The sequence below is a fragment of the Nomia melanderi genome, chromosome 8 (assembly GCF_051020985.1).
Source record: "Nomia melanderi isolate GNS246 chromosome 8, iyNomMela1, whole genome shotgun sequence".
In the NCBI taxonomy this organism is placed as follows: Eukaryota; Metazoa; Arthropoda; class Insecta; order Hymenoptera; family Halictidae; genus Nomia; species Nomia melanderi.
The window spans coordinates 7,986,839-8,003,229 of record NC_135006.1 but is presented as its reverse complement, the minus strand read 5'-3'; the positions used below and the strand labels follow the sequence as shown (position 1 = coordinate 8,003,229).

Here is a 16,391-nt window from a genome sequence, read left to right as displayed (position 1 = left end):
TTTATGCAACAATTTTATTCTTCTTTCATTGGTTTCAGCGTAAACTATTCATTGCATCTTCTCTTTTTACTTTTTTTTTAAATCTCTAAAAATAAACTAAATAATGTATTTAAAAAAAGATCATCAGTTAATCAAAAAATAAACGTTTAAGGTAATCAAAAGAAGGCTATTTTTATCGGTGATAACGAGTCCTAGAATAATCAATATCTGTTTTGCCACGTTGACTATTTAATATACTATAGGGTAAACTATGACAGACTCGCGATAATATTGGCCTTAATATGCTAATAAGCTAAATGTTAAATGTTAATATGTGTTTGTTTGAAAAATAAACCAGAAATGTAATGATATATTAGAAATTTGTACGAACGAATAATAGGTTAATAGAAATTGTTTACATTCATTTAATAAATGTAGTGCAAAGTTAGATTTTCGGTATTACGGAATATTTACTTAACGATATTTTTCTACGTAGTGGGACGTTATATGTTCCTTAGATAGTTTGTTTCGCGGCGCAATTTCCGGAACGGCATCTCAATGCTCTCAATTCTTCAGTAGTCATTGAGATAAACTCATCATTGAGACTTTTAATTTTCAATGCGACGGAGCACAACCTGAGCTGGAAATTTCCTACATCTCAATCTGTCCCTGTATCATAAGAGATTTTCTTCCCCAATTCACATGCTGTTCTTAGCATAGGATTTCCAGCTAACGAGGTTGTGTCTCCGGGCCATAACTATTATTTCGGTAAAGAAAGGATAATCATTAATAGCAGGTAGTCAAGCGTCGCTCGATTACCACCCCTTGCGTGCGGACCCACTTCCCTACGGTGCAAGCAGGCCAACTCCCCTACGGTTTCACGAACCTGCTCGACGCGAAGTCGGTAACGCACGTACCCACACCATATTTCCTTTCCAATGTCATCATTTAATGACATTCTCTCAAACTCGCTATTTAGTTCTGGAAATCGCCGCGAACCTACTTTTTCGACATCTTTCCTCTGGGCGGACAGTCAGTTTTCAGACACAGTCTTCGGACAGCAATCGCAAGTAGCAGTCGCAATTCATCTCAGGTTCCACAAATTTAGTATTTCATTAGAATTATCCCTGTAAAAGGTCGCAGGGACGCGTGAGAACAACATCTTCGGTGTCGACAATAATCGAAACCGGCCTATTCATTGATCCGGCCTACTATTGCCGTGATAGCACCCAGAACTCACGCTGTTCGGTTCACATATGAACAAATACATAGTTATTCATTACCTATTTTAAATTACTATTTTTGGTTCATTACCTTAAGTTTATTATAATAGGGATGGTCATTATCTTTACACATCCATTACACGCGAAATTAACTTTACTTTTATATTCTAGCATGAGTAATGTTAGCGAATGCTACAAAAGATACACTCGATTCATTCTACACCAGCTGTTTTTATTGTATCTCTATTGTAGCTTTTCCAACAAAATCTGCAAAAATAGTCTTCTTTATATTTACTTCTCTTTAGTTTTCTGAAGCATTGTAATAAAAACACAGATCCAAGCATAACAGAAGAACTTTTTCGAGTTTACTTAGAATTTTGTGAGCAAAATTAACTGATTCCAGTCTGATGATAATTTTTAAATTATGCCTTGGTAACGTATTATTTCATGGTTATTTCCAAGTTTTTTCAATATTCTACTTTTCTTTAAACCACATAGAATATCTAGGTAAATACGAATTATCCACAATTACCACGAAAAATTAAACAAATAACAAAAAGTTTAATGATTAACTTTTTTATTACAATATAGGTTTATTAATAAATGGACATTAATACTATATATTCTTTTGTCTATTATATTGCCTTTAGCAAAAATAATGCGATCGAATAATTATTTACGTGTCTACTGATCCATATAAATATTCTTTCTTATTATTCATATAATGCTCAATATGTAATAAAACATTTACTGTAATCAATTACAAATGATGATACGAAAATTGAAAATTTTCAATCAGTTTATATTTTTGTGTTATCCCATTCAGTATACTAATTTTAATAAAACATATTTTTTCAATGTATCTTACAACTCTCTAATAAAACTTCAGATTATCAAACTTGCAAGTAAATACCTATATTTATATTTGATTGTAAAGTTCGAAGAAGCTCTGTATATTAATAGATACCGTGAAATATATAATATATTAAATTACATAATCTTTTAGACACAACTGATTTAACAGTGTTCTTCAATGACTTTCGCAAATCAAATAACAAAACTACGAAGCAGTAGAGATATTTCGACGCGCTATTGGAGTACGTGCTTTTTTTCTGCTCGGTCAATTTGATAAATCAGCAGGCACGCCAGGACCGTAAAATAAAATACATCCCCGTCTGAAAAACTTGTAAAACTCGAAAGCATCGATAACGCACAGTTTTCAGTTATTTAGAATCATCAATCGTTACTGTGTTCCTTAGAGGACACTAAATTGGACTTCTTTTTCCGTCTATCACGTAACCAGCGTTCGTCTCTCCCCAAGGAAATGTCTACTTTCTTCAATTCCTTGGGGAATTGTTGCTACACGCAAGTAACTGGAATTTGTCTTCATGTTAGGGCACATGTACACTAGTAGACAAAATTATAAGAGACCAATGTTAGTCGACTACAGACAGCCGTTGTATCTAAATGCATTCATATATTTCGTACTGTAAATTCTCTGTTGTAGTAGTTTCGTTAATATAAAACATCAAAACAATAGTAAGCGTTAGTAAAAGCGTAAAAACTGAAAGTATGCCTCGTGGCAATTCTTTAACTGTGGATGAGGAAATAGAAATCCTTCAAAGAAAAACAGAAGGAGAGAATTTAAAACAAATTTCACTAAAACTAAAAAGAAGTAAATGTGTAATTCGTAATTTTTTCGGAAGAGATCCCAGAAGATGATCATCCCTTACAGCAAGAGATAAAAGAGCAGTTTTAAAGTATGCATCAAATTCAGCTCTTACACCTAGGCAAATTTTAGCAGCATGTGGCTTAAGCATATCTGTAAGACACGTAAGTACAGTAAGACTGTAAAAAGAGTTATACAAAAGGCAGGACACCTGAAACGGAAGAAATTTGCTGTTGAACAATCTCTGTCGGTAGTACACAAACAGCATCAACTGGATTTTGCTGTTAATCACCTACAGTGGAAGAAAAAGTGACAGAAAGTGCTCTTTACTGATGAAAAGAAACTGAACTTAGATGAACCTGATGGTTGGAAATATTATTTTCGCGATCTACGAAAGGAAACAAGAATTTTAAGTCGCCGTCAGTGTGTTGGGAGATCTGTCATAATATGGACAAGCGTTGGACACAATGGAAAACCGAAATCAAGTTTATTAATGGTAGACTAAAAAGTACTGGTTATTAAAAACTGATACAAGAGCAAATTCAAAATCATGCTCAAAGAGTTGCTGGAGAAAATTTCATATTTCAGCAGGACAATGCAACTGTTCATACAGCTAAAGTGGTAACGAGTTATTTTCAAGCTGACGATATACCAATTTTATATTGGTTAGCATGGTCTCCGAACCTCCATGTTATAGAAAATATGTAGGGTCAGCTGAGTAGACCTTGAGTAGAATTACAAAATTTGAACAAGTGTATATGTTTATATTAATACTGTTCCGTCGCGGAAGAAGGGCCCCATCAAACACCGAGGACCGCGACACGTCGGTATACGGGACTGGTTTATAGCACGAGCGAAAACACGATCGAGCGTCTGGGACAGTTAATCCGGGGCCCGGCCTCGGCCCTTGTGCAGATCAGCCTCGCATTTTCTGACCCGTACAAAAAATACCGCTGTCATAAGCCAGATGAATTCTCGCTCAGCGGCAAGGATTACCCGCGGCCATGAGTGGGTGCCCGTACCTAGGTAGACAACGGGTTTTCCTTCGCTGCTTCACCGAACTTACGCGGAACAGCGAGGACTACCTGCAGCCAAGGGTGCGTACTTGTACCGGGGTACACACTTGCACGTGAGTCAACTTAGCAGGATTTTCTCGCTGTTGCCAAATTCATTTTTTCTCGAAAACTTCGTCGTTCTCTTGTTCCCACTCCGTCAGCTTCCCCTTCCAAACATCCGAAGGAGGGATAAAATGTTGACTTGTGAGTGCAAGAGCTCCGACGAAGCATATTCACTAACTGCACTCGCAACCAAAACGTACTACCAAACACACTCGAATCATCGTTCCGGATTCGAACACTCGCTCGAGACACTCGTTCACAAAAATCTCGTTACCGATACGTTTAAGGGTAAAGTTGCCCATTCAAATCATTCGTTCCGAACACAAACGTATCGCGAAGACGCAACCACTGCTCCACCGACGGATCCAGGTGCCTAATATTAATTTGGCGGGCATCACACGTGCGGTCAACGAAAAATCGCGAACAAACGTCGACCCAACGCAACGTAACAAAAACTTACAATGAATACTTTACAAAGTTTATATCTTAATAATTCATTATATAATAATGTCACATTAGATAAAATATTAATGTAAAACACAATTCAGATTTGTCACTTTACTTAAAACTTATTGCGTAAAACTTTGTGCCATTTAAATGACTTTAGATTAATGAGTATAATGACTGTTGTCCATCACAATGACAATGTAATATTTTAACAAACAATGGAATATTCTTGCTAAAAAAGCACAGTTCAACAATATATAGATATTCTTTCTACAAACATTAGTATTCAACAAAACATTTCTTATCAGTCTTAATTGGATGCTATTTTAATATGCTTCATAATGGCATCTGCAACCTCCCTGCTTGTAGCTTGTCCAACAAGATCACGAGTATGTATACCTTGATTAATAGTTTTATTAATTGCATTCTGAATTGCAGTAGCATGATTCTTATGTCCAAGGTGACGCAACATATCAACAGCAGCATTTAACATTGCGATAGGATTTGCAATACTTTTCCAGCAATGCTAGTACCAGTATTACGAGTACCTGGTTCAAATATAGTATAGTGATCACCGAAGTTCTTACCAGCTAATAATCCAACCCCACCTAATAAACCGCAAACTACATTCGAAACAATTGCCCCATATAGATTAGTTGTTAAAACAATATCGAACTGATGCAGATTGGAAACCAATTGCATACAAGTATTATCAATAATCATATCAGTGTGGGTAATACCTGGATAATCTTTCGCGACTTTTTTTGATGTTTCTACAAATAGTTTATCGGAGAGTTTCATTATATTTGCTTTATGAACTGTAGTGATCTTTTTCCTTCCATTCTGTTTAGCAGATTCAAATCCATATCTTGCAAGACGTTGTGAATTCGAACTTGTAATAACCTTCATACTTTCCACAATACCTTTTACACTTTCATACTCTAACATGGCATATTCTCATTCTGTATTTTGTCTGACAATGACGATATCAATGTTTTTATGGCGTGAATTTACTCCTGGATAAGATACACAATTCAAAATATTGACATACGGATCCAACTCGTTTCGAAGAACTACATTTCGAGAAAGTACTCCAGCTTCTGTATTACGAGTTTCAATATTTCCTTTCAATGCTACACCACTTCTACGAAATGATGTAACAGCATAATCTAAATCAACATTGTCATCTGCGTTAGGATCAATTTCTATATCTTCAAAATCTACTGGTACACCAGCATAACTGAAAACCTCTTTTACATAGGTCATTAACTCTGGACCAATACCAGCACCAGGGAGAAGAGTTACCGTATGTCGTCCACCGTAACGTGCCTTTGGTATAGGTATTACTTTCTTAATAGTTGGAGTTTTGTGCTGTATTTCAAATGCAGATAAAGAAGCACATCGATAAACTTGAGACAGAACATTTTTCGGACGTAAATATTTAACAACAGGTCGAGCAGCCATTATGAATATTATTCTTGAAAGTCCTTGCCAACTCTCATGAGTTGGGAATTATATAAACTCGTCGGTTAGTATGATAAATATTCAAGAATTCATCACATTTACCAAACTTAATGGTGATTATATATAATAACCGGCAATTATACATAATCACCGAATTAATCACATTTACCGTAACATAAATATGTCATAAAAGTATGTATTAATTTCATAAGTTATGTTGGTAATTTCAAGTTTAAGACAATGAAAGTAATATTTTTATCATTTTGTTGACTAACGTTTCCTGCTAACGTAATAAGTCATACTTTATCAAAGCTCATCAAACATTTGTGTAATATCTTCTATGAGCTCAATAACTTCCAACGTATCATCAGAAAAATGAAAGTTTGAAAGGCACTTTCCTCTTCTAAACTTGATTTATCGCAGGTAAAAGAAATACGGTTTTGGTTGCACTATAAATCTCTAAAGTACCTTGAAGGTATTTTCGGGGCAAAATACGTTCGGATCTGTTACCATGTGATAACGTCGTTAAAACTTTTTACAGAGGAAGTTTTGGAAAAAGCAAGCTTTTAACTGTAAACCATCAAGGAAGTCCAAGGTACAAGAGCATTTGCTGTAAGAATTATCATAGGATTTCTTAACGTTATTATACAAAGTTTTCCATTTTAATCTGTAAATGCAATTACTTCCAGAACTGTTTGTTATTTAAAAAAGTTCTTAAATTCGAACTTTTAAAACGAAAAGTAATTCTATTTGAAATGTTAATTTTAAAGAATAATTACTAATTTGAATTAGTTTTTTTTTATTGAATTTAACAACATGATATTAAACATTCAAAATCTGTCAAATAAACCTTTCTCAAATGTTCCATTTATATACGACTTTATTCAGAAATATAAAAATTTACATTTCTTTTTCAGAAATGAGAGTAAGAAGTAAATAGTAAAAGTAGAATATCGTGTCTGATGAATTCTGGATTGGAAAATTTATATAATTAAAATACATTGTCAAAAATAATGAAATTTATACGAAAATTGTTTCATACCTAACAATTTGTTTCGTCAGTGAAATAAAATTAAGGACGGAATAAAATTCGAAAGAACGCTCCCGGGTCTCGGACGGTGAACATTAGAATAACTTTTGTTGTCACTGTCTACACTGCGCAAACATTGCCCGTGGGAAACGTCATCTCTTTTCGCTATTACTTCCTCGGCGGTTTGTACCTGTTGTACTCTTGCTATTCGGAATCAAGAAATACTCGCGGAATGCGGCGTTAGCATTCTACGCATTATACTCTTGCTGAAAGCGCAAGTGCAAACACTTAGATAAAAAAGGATTTTTCAAAATTAAAACTTGTTGAAGTTTACGTCGAAGTAATGTTGTAAAGTCATTTACTAAAAATTATACAATTATTCATAAAAATGTAATGAAATATTAATAGCAAATCTAAAGATAAGTATGACAAACCAGGAAAGCCAATTTAGAAATATTATAAAGACAATATTTTCGCTTTTAAAAAGGCTGTAAAGAAAGTAATAAAAGAATAAAATAAAAGAAAGTAAAAGTATTAGAATTCTTTAAACTATGACGACGCTGAGTCATTAGACTATTAAAATTATTACTTTTAACAAAATATTAGTGAATAATCTATATTTATGGTATTCAGTTATAATATAAATTTGTTTCTGACGAGTAATAGATATCATATTTTTGGTTGAAAATTTTGTTATTTTAATTGTTATTTAAGACTTCAGGTTGTTGTTTAATATTTCTTTGTAATAAGCAAATCAAATTGTACTTTTTCAATTTCTAATGTTTTCCCATAATACTAACATATTTCGACAATTTTAGATTTCGACCAAGTGAATTAAGATTGTTCGATTAGACTGAAAGAGTGAAAAATGAAATGTTAAAACGCGAGAAAAGAATAAAGTATGCATAATGTTCCGATGTCACTGTGTGTTAAGTAATAAAAAAGAATTTTCAATTTTCAAAATTAAAATTTTCATTAAATTTTTCTGAAATTATTACGCAATGTTACCATTGTTCTCAGTCGCCGTGAAATTGTCGCTGTACCTCTGCTCAGGGAAATTTTTCCACTGTAAAATAAAATCAATTTTATGCAAAACATACATTCAGCAAAGACCTCCGTTGATTTTGTAATAGTATTCAAGCGCAAAAGCTACGCTTTTGAACAATGAAATCGTATATTTGAATTAAAATATATTTTAAAATCCATGAATAGCCTTTTACGTCAAATTATTAAATTATTTATACCAATTTGTTTTATGTTGTAAATATTACACAATATCCACATAAAAGTTAAATTTCACGATAAAAATTCCTCGTAGTTCAATTAAAAGCTTTATAACACATTATACCATATTAAAGAATTAAATTGTAAGTGATACCGATATATTTGAATAATTGTCTTAATTTTTATATTAAATATTTACAAAAATTTTCATTCAAACAGAATTGAGGATGTTTCGTGATGAAACATTTGTATTTTGTTAAAAAATTTAGACCAAGTTTTAAATAAATTTTAAAATTTTGCACAGCAGAAGAACTGGTCTGATTTTGTCTGGTTTTATCGTTCGATTGGAACATCTATTGTCCTCCGAGACTAAAGCATTCAATTGCGGATTAGAAATTATCTCGTAATATAATAAAATATTCGAAGCTGAACATAATATCCTGAGTAAATGGTGAACTTTCTATTCTAATATACCAATTGTTACCATTGCCATATTTAATGGATGTAAAAAATTGAATAGCTATTATGAATAATGTCAGCTAGATTTTGACACATATCTGTCAACTACAACTGCCACTGATTACATTATAGTTTGTCAAATATATGTTAGTTATTTATCACTATTTTAACACAATAAGCGCCATGTCGGTCACTGACTGACGCTTCTGAATTCCTAGAAAACATTTATAATGTACAAGATGACTGATGTTGAATAATCATTTTTAATATTGTAAGTAAGTTGATAATAGTGTAATGCAAGGTTTGTGGTGCCAAATCACGAATAATTGTTCTTACTTAACTTTACTGCAAAAGAATAAGTGTTACATAAAACGCTCAGGATTTTCGTGGCACTTGACATATTAAACATTTTCCAGAATGTCAAAACTGTATTTCGTTGAACTGGTAGCATGTTCAAAAATAGATGTAAGTGAATGCAAATAATAAATTAGAAGTGCAGAAATATATTTTACGATATATCTCAATTATACAAAAATAACAAATTTCATAACTCGTTGAACATACGTGCTGTTGAACGCATCAAACAAAGCGTCTGACTATTACTGAATTCTTCTACTTGTAGCAAATGTTCTGGCATTATCGCTACGCTCTCCGGTGGCACTGCGTTGGTGTCGTATATACGGTGAAGAAATCATATTCTGCATAAAGAAAACAATACAAATAAATTTATTGTAGCGGAAAACATACACTTATTTACATATACCATTGAAATTTCATTACCAGGTGACTGGATCAAGAGATATTGAGATTATTTTAGTTTTATCGAAATATATTAACACTACAACTACCGAGCACTGAAATTGACTTTTTGAAATTTCTCTATAGATGCTTCAATAATGTATGCAATACTTTAATTGATCCATAATTCAGATTAAGTATTTCCAAATCAATTTCTTTAATAGCTTTCCAGAGAAGCATCTGCTATGTTTTTAACAATCGCAAAAAGGAGAAATCAGGAATGGGCCATTTTGACCCGTTCGGTGGTTCCAGGATTAAGATTATTGAATATTTATTGAAACAAGTTGCATTCGTGGTATATAGATGCAATAAAATTTAAAATATATTGAACAATGTGGAAACAAATTATGAAACATTTATTGTATCTAAGTATGCATAACGGTCGAATACTTCTCTTACTGACAGTGGGAAGTATATTTGTCGTACGTGCTTACGACGTCAAAGTGTTATCAGAGTTGAATCTAAATCAAAATCTCAAATAACACAGTTTGCCTGCACGCATTTATAATGCTAAAAGAACTGTAATTCTCAACTTTATTTCTCCTAAAATGTTTCATTATCAGTCTATATGTCTATAAAATGAATCAAATGTACAAAATCAAGTGCTGTCGATATGTTAAAAATAAATCCATAAAAAACTTGTAAAATTAACATTTCTAAAATCGATCATTCCATATTGAATACAAGTAAAATGTATGTCTAATAAATCATTATAATAAAAAAAAACTGATTGATACATTTTGCTAAATTTATGGACACAATAGCATAGATTGTTTTAACCCAATTATTTTAATTAGATATGAAAAAGGGAGAAGCATTGTTCAATATAAAAGCAACGTTGCTACATCATTACCGCGAAATATACAATATGTCGCGTGTCGAAAATTATTCGATGTCAACGGTCTCAGAGAAAAGGAAAAAAAATGTGGAATATTTCATGGAATATATTGGCCTCGACTGTCGATAGTCTGCACGATCGAACCGTATTAACATCAAATTTTTGCGCGATTATGCGTTATTTACAAAGCACGGCGACACCGTAATATCTCGAATTTATTGCAATTTCCCCAGTAGCACTTGAAAGCAGGTAGAAATGTTACCCACATCGGCCCAAAGCTGCTGCATACACGTACAGAAGGGATAGTTCCTTGACCGCGTGTCGTGTTACACGCGGTACCGTAATTTTTACGTGGCCATGATAAACGGCCGCTGGCTGCTTCTCATTTTACGCCAAACGAGGACCGGGCACATTGCATATATCGATTGTTTTATTCAACAGAAGAATTTTTTAATTTTCAAGTTTTTTTGTCATTTGGATTGTAGCATTTCATTTTTAATTTTAAGTTTTTTTGTCATTTGGATTGTAACATTTCATTTTTAATTTTTGTACTTCTGCTTTTTCATTAAAATGTTAAAAATTGAACTACATGAAATAATATTATTTTGGAAATGCATATAAAAATATTATTCTTGTATTCGGAAAGTGGTTTTCCATTTTTATTTTTTTTTCGTTTCTACTGGCCTCTGTTCATTTTATGCTAAACGAGAACCGGGCACATTGTATTTATTAATCATTGTAATCGAAAAATTTGTAAAGAACATTTTTTTTTAGTTTTTAGTTTTCAATTTTTTATTTCTAACTTTTAATCAAAATTTAAAGAATTAAGCTACAATGAATAACATTGTTGTTATATTCAGAACGTGATTTTTCATTTTCATTCTTATTTTTGAGCTTCCACTAGCACCTGCTCATTTTATGCGAAACGAAGACCGGACACATTATGCTCATCGATTTTACTTCTGGACGAAATATGTTTAATGCACCTTAACGCACGTTTCTCATTTTAAGAATTCCAATATTAATAAAATGTTAAAAGTTTCTATTTTAATCGAACACTTTAACCCTTGCAGAATTCACTTATAGATACGGATTCAACATCTGGTATATTTGTATTTTTTAGAACTTTCTAAATAAAATCAATATAATCTTTTCACAAATATTGCAATGCAAATATAACTCATGATGCTTTGCATTGAAAATGAGGCTTAAATTATGAAATATAAAAGAAAGCTATACGATTTGAGGAACAGATTCCATTATTTACAGTTTATGTAAACACCATATTTTTGACAATTTCCAAATCATAGTTAAAGAATATTTTTAAATTTATACTATATTACATCTAACATTAAAACAACTTGAACAATACATTGGTACTACTGTTCCTCAATCCTGATTTCTTTTATATGTAATTGTTGAAAATATTTTATAGGTAATATTTGCAATTCGTTTCATCATATCTTAGAAACCAACAACAAAGTTTTATGCGTTCTAAACATGTATTTTCGAATAATTATTTGATAATCGTATTCAATAATATCCCTGACTTATGAAATGAAATTTTGTTTTGCTAATCGCCAGAACAATTAAACGCAATCAGTTGTTTCATGGAAATAAACCATACGTTTACACACTTTGGAAACGATGAAATTGGAAACCATTCGCGAAACACTAGCACACGCCAGTAGATACAACACTTGAGATATATCTGCTTGGGAGCATATTCTCGTCAAACAAAGCCACAGTAATCACCAGAATTCAATTGTCGCGAAATTATTCTATGTGACCCACGTTAATTTTCATGAAATTCGTGTTGTCGCGTCTTCAAGAGGTAAATCCGAACCAATCAACATATAATATATTAATTATCGTCCTGATGGTTCCTGCTGCAAATTTGCAGAGTTTAATATACAATTTGGAAGCTTTTCGTATATTTAATCTTGTCTACTAAATGAGTCTGTTTGTTATACACCGTTTAATACCCACCCATGAGTGAACATTTCGCTAATGCTTTCTAAAACCAGAATAATAGCATTCTTAATGTTCGAGATAATTCATAATGTTGAAATAATATGCTGTTTATGTGCTGCATTTTCGGACATCATAGGCTCGCTTGTACACAAATGTTTCCTTCATTTAATAACGTTTTTTAACCACATTTCAATGGTAGTTTGATAGGTATTAAATGATAGTCGTAAATACGCGTGTGTTGTCTTTCATTATTTTTATATTATGTTTATGATAACGTTAAAATTGTAACAAGTAAACGCAACAAGAACTATTTTATGATTAATTACTTTTATTCCTTTTGTAAAAATAGTATACTTTTCATAATAACGTGAACTACTTTCAGTTTAGATTTGCATTTTAAAAATAAATATAAAATTGTTATGCATATATTAATAAAACATGAAAACATATGGCTAAATTGTTTTGAACGCTATATTTAAATTACACTGTTCGTATTTTAAAAAATGAGTGAGAACCTATCTTTGCTTACAAGCACGATTTTCGATAAAGTGAAAGGCTTTCTTTTAGCATATTCACGGTGAAAGTTTCTTACAGTTTAAATCTAATTCACGTAACAAACTAATGAAAGCACCTAATCCACTATCACCAAAGCAATCGTCAACAGTTGAAACTCGCGGACATATAATGCATAAAACACTCTCCACGTATTCCGCACGAACCGAAAAACCTAGGTAAACTTTAAAATCGCAGCAGGTTGACAGTGAAGCATACAAAAGAACAAGCTTCACTCAAGAGACACAAAACCGAAGTGTACAAATGTTTTCAGAATCCTGCTAAACTTGACAAGAAAACAAACACAAAGAGAACTATGCAAGAGAGACGGGACTAAAACCCACGAACAAAGAAAGTACTCCCGAAACTGTGTATTTAAATAACAAAGATTGAACATGCGCGTGTGCATCATTTCGGGATCGGAGGTACGGCGAGGAAGTCCAGTAGCTTTGATTTCGAAGCCACAGCACGCTACTGCCAATTATTCAACGTACACATTGTTCCATTGTGAATCAGTCGAGAGATGGTGGTCGATTACTGCATCCGAAGTGGAGCCGTTATGTCAATTTGCATAATACATCGATTAAATAAACGGGTTGCGGTCCGGTCCGATGTCGTAGAGCACGGGGAACCTGGGTCGCGCTACCCGCGAAACAACTATTGACAGCCGAATTCTCCATACCATTTGCGCGTACCGTTAAACCTGGATCGCGGCCGATATTAACGCGCCCTTCTCTCTTTTTCTTGCCCGGTACCTGCCACCCTTACACCAACATCCCCCGGTAGCTTCATTACGAGCCATAAATGGTTCATAACGATTATGAGCCTGTCGGCAACGTCTTTATGAATGAGTGACATTGCAACGAGTTGTATTTCCTCATTAATTGGTGGCATAATTACGGCGTCCGCGGTGAGCGAGCGTTAAACGCAACGTTTTGACAGGCCGTGTTACCCTGCCGCGGTGCCTCGAATTGAATAGGATTTCCAGAACGGATTGGCCATGGGAACGCGAGCAATTACCGGAGATAAAACGGAACACGGTACACCGCGGACGTTTATTTCGGATTAGCCTCGTACGCCAGAAACCCGAACTCGAAATAACGAACAACGAAAACTCGTCCGCTTCAAGATGTTCACTTAGGAACCCCTTTCCAGGACTTCTTAACGGTGAAACAGCTCTTGTGCCTTGATTAAACGGCCGAGCACGGCCGAACGGAAAATCAGAAGTTTCTATCACTTACTTGGTGCGTCGACATTGTCGAGGAAAATTTCCGCCGCGACAAATCTAACCATCATCATGTTCATCAGCAGAAGCATCCCCTTCATTCTGCGATTGTGCGTGGCCGAACAGGCGAATCCTTCTAAGCGTCCTGGCTCCTCTTCCCGGTTCAAATATCGTCTTTCTTAACCGCCGGATGGCGAGTAGCTCGAGACAGCTGATAAGTTTCAATGAATCCAGTCCTTAGCCACCTACTAACTCCGTTTTCGGTAGCAATCCTCTATACTTCTTGGAGTGTGCTAGGCTTCCGACGGTGTCGCCGCACGAACTTCACAGCACACTCGCTTTTTCACAATTTCACAGCACAGGTTCTGTAACCTTCGCCGAACAACTCGTCTATAATTAGATGTTCCCCGGGAAATCGTTGTTTTACTTTTCAAACTATCGTTCAGCGTTTAGATACGCGGTACGGTAACCGTGAACCAAAGTAATCGGACACCAGAGTTCATTCACAGAACGGTCGAACGAAAAGCGCAGAACGGTCTCGTCCTTTTTTTTTCAAAACCGGCGTCAGCCCAGGACGCGACCGCATCCGTTCTTTATAAAGCGTCTTGATCGTTATTAATGGCACCACCGCGATGGACTAATCGTACGCTCCCGTCCACGGTCCATTAACGGCCGCTTCATACACGGCTACACTTCACACGGGTTCCTGTCACCGTTCGCTGATAATGACGTAACGCCGGCCTTTTTCAGAACAAGCTGCGCGTGGGACGAGGGAATCGAACGATGGAAATAGACGTCCCCGGCGATGCTGATGATAACACTCGAGCGGCGTCATTAGGATCCATCAGATGGTATCACGACGAGGCGTGCAGACTGTCGTTAGAATGGTTTCACGGTGTAGTGTCGTATCGAACGCATCCTTCGCCCGTGAGGAACCGCCAATCCCCGCACTTACCCAATTGTCACGGGGCAAATAATGACGTCAGGTGAGTATCGTGACCGAACGCGATCAGGCTCTTCTTACCTGGTATCTTCAAAGGAATTTTGTGACCGCAGTGGTCGCAGCTGTTGGCACTACGTAGGAATGTTTAGAACCGGAGACAGTGCAATCTTTGTCGTGTATTCGATGATCTTGTATTCACCTTTAGAGGATATTTTACTATGAACTATTTAGGGACACACTGCAAGGGAGAATACTCCAGTGACTGTTTAAGTGTGTAGAACTTTTTCTTTTGATTAGTTTTATTAAATTCACTGTTTGATTAGTTTCAAGTCCACAGTGTAAAATAATTTGATTAGGAAATTGTTAATTGTTAGAAGAGAAGCGAGGAAGAGTTGCAATTGACATCTATCCAATCCTCTTAGTTGACTCACAAGGAAGTTGAAATTTATGGTGATCTCGATGTAATTATGGATGACTGTTGAACACTGTGTTAAAGAAACGATTATTGTGGTGATTGTTAGTTGAAAATCCACGGTGTGTCGTTAGGATTGCAAGGAGAAAGCGCGTAATCTCTACAGAAAGTAGAAGGCGCGCTCACTGCTGCGTTGCGGCAGGCCTACTGACAGGGGTGACCGAGCTTTCGGCTCGGCTCGGGACGATTCGTGCAATTTCGCCACCCTCCGGCGGCAGCTTAAAGCATTCTCCGAGCACTTTTCATACTCTCTTTCCCTACCCCCACCACTGCTCACTACAGGCTATTCCCCTTGTTCAACTCACGACGAATAGACAAATGTCAGAAAACGGCGTGAGAACACCGAACATCGTATTTACTATTCATTCGTTATCTGGGAAACGAATGACTCAAATTTGTAGTTGAATAAAAGTTTCCAGGTTGTAAGAACTAGTTTTACGTAAATCGGGTACACGCCTTTCGATAGATGCTCGATGAATTATTTCGACGTGAAAATATAACACGAATAAATTTTTTATGTAAAGCTTCCTTCTCCGGAAGTTTTTATTTTGAAAATTTATCGACTATTGAACAAAATTCGTTCATTGTACTGGTTTATTGCTTGTTGTTAGTAATTCTAATGTTTCTAGAGGCTGACGTTGGTATTATTTCTTCATATTGATCTTTTGATACTTAATTTATTCTGTATATTTGGAAGGTAGACACTCTTGCAATTTTCTTTTTGTAAAAATCAATTTTAACGAAACGGAACGCTATACTTGTACATAGGTAGTATATACATTGTTCCTTTTTTGTAACAATTCCTTTTGTTTTCTAGTATATTATTATTATACATGAATTGGCAATGAAGATAAAGAATACTGTTTAATAGAAAAGTTTTGCAAAACGTTTAAACAAACTTTCCTACACAACAGTCACCCCAAAAAAAAATTATAAAAACTATTTTTTTAAATAGAGGATTGTGTTCGACTACTGT

At 34.8% G+C, this 16,391-nt stretch overlaps 1 protein-coding gene and 1 pseudogene across 1 annotated transcript in view; both read right to left on the bottom strand.

The window, feature by feature from the left end:
• LOC116426418 (neural cell adhesion molecule 1) overlaps positions 1-15,549 on the bottom strand; it is an 82,710-nt gene extending 67,161 nt beyond the window's left edge. Inside the window, exon 1 of the mRNA XM_031975307.2 lies at positions 14,017-15,549. Coding sequence (XP_031831167.1) covers positions 14,017-14,101 — 85 coding nt within the window. The 5' untranslated portion in view covers positions 14,102-15,549. The remainder of the gene's footprint in view (positions 1-14,016) is intronic.
• LOC116426419 (isocitrate dehydrogenase [NAD] subunit gamma, mitochondrial pseudogene) lies at positions 4,747-5,935 on the bottom strand (annotated as a pseudogene).
• Positions 15,550-16,391: the final 842 nt, after the last annotated feature.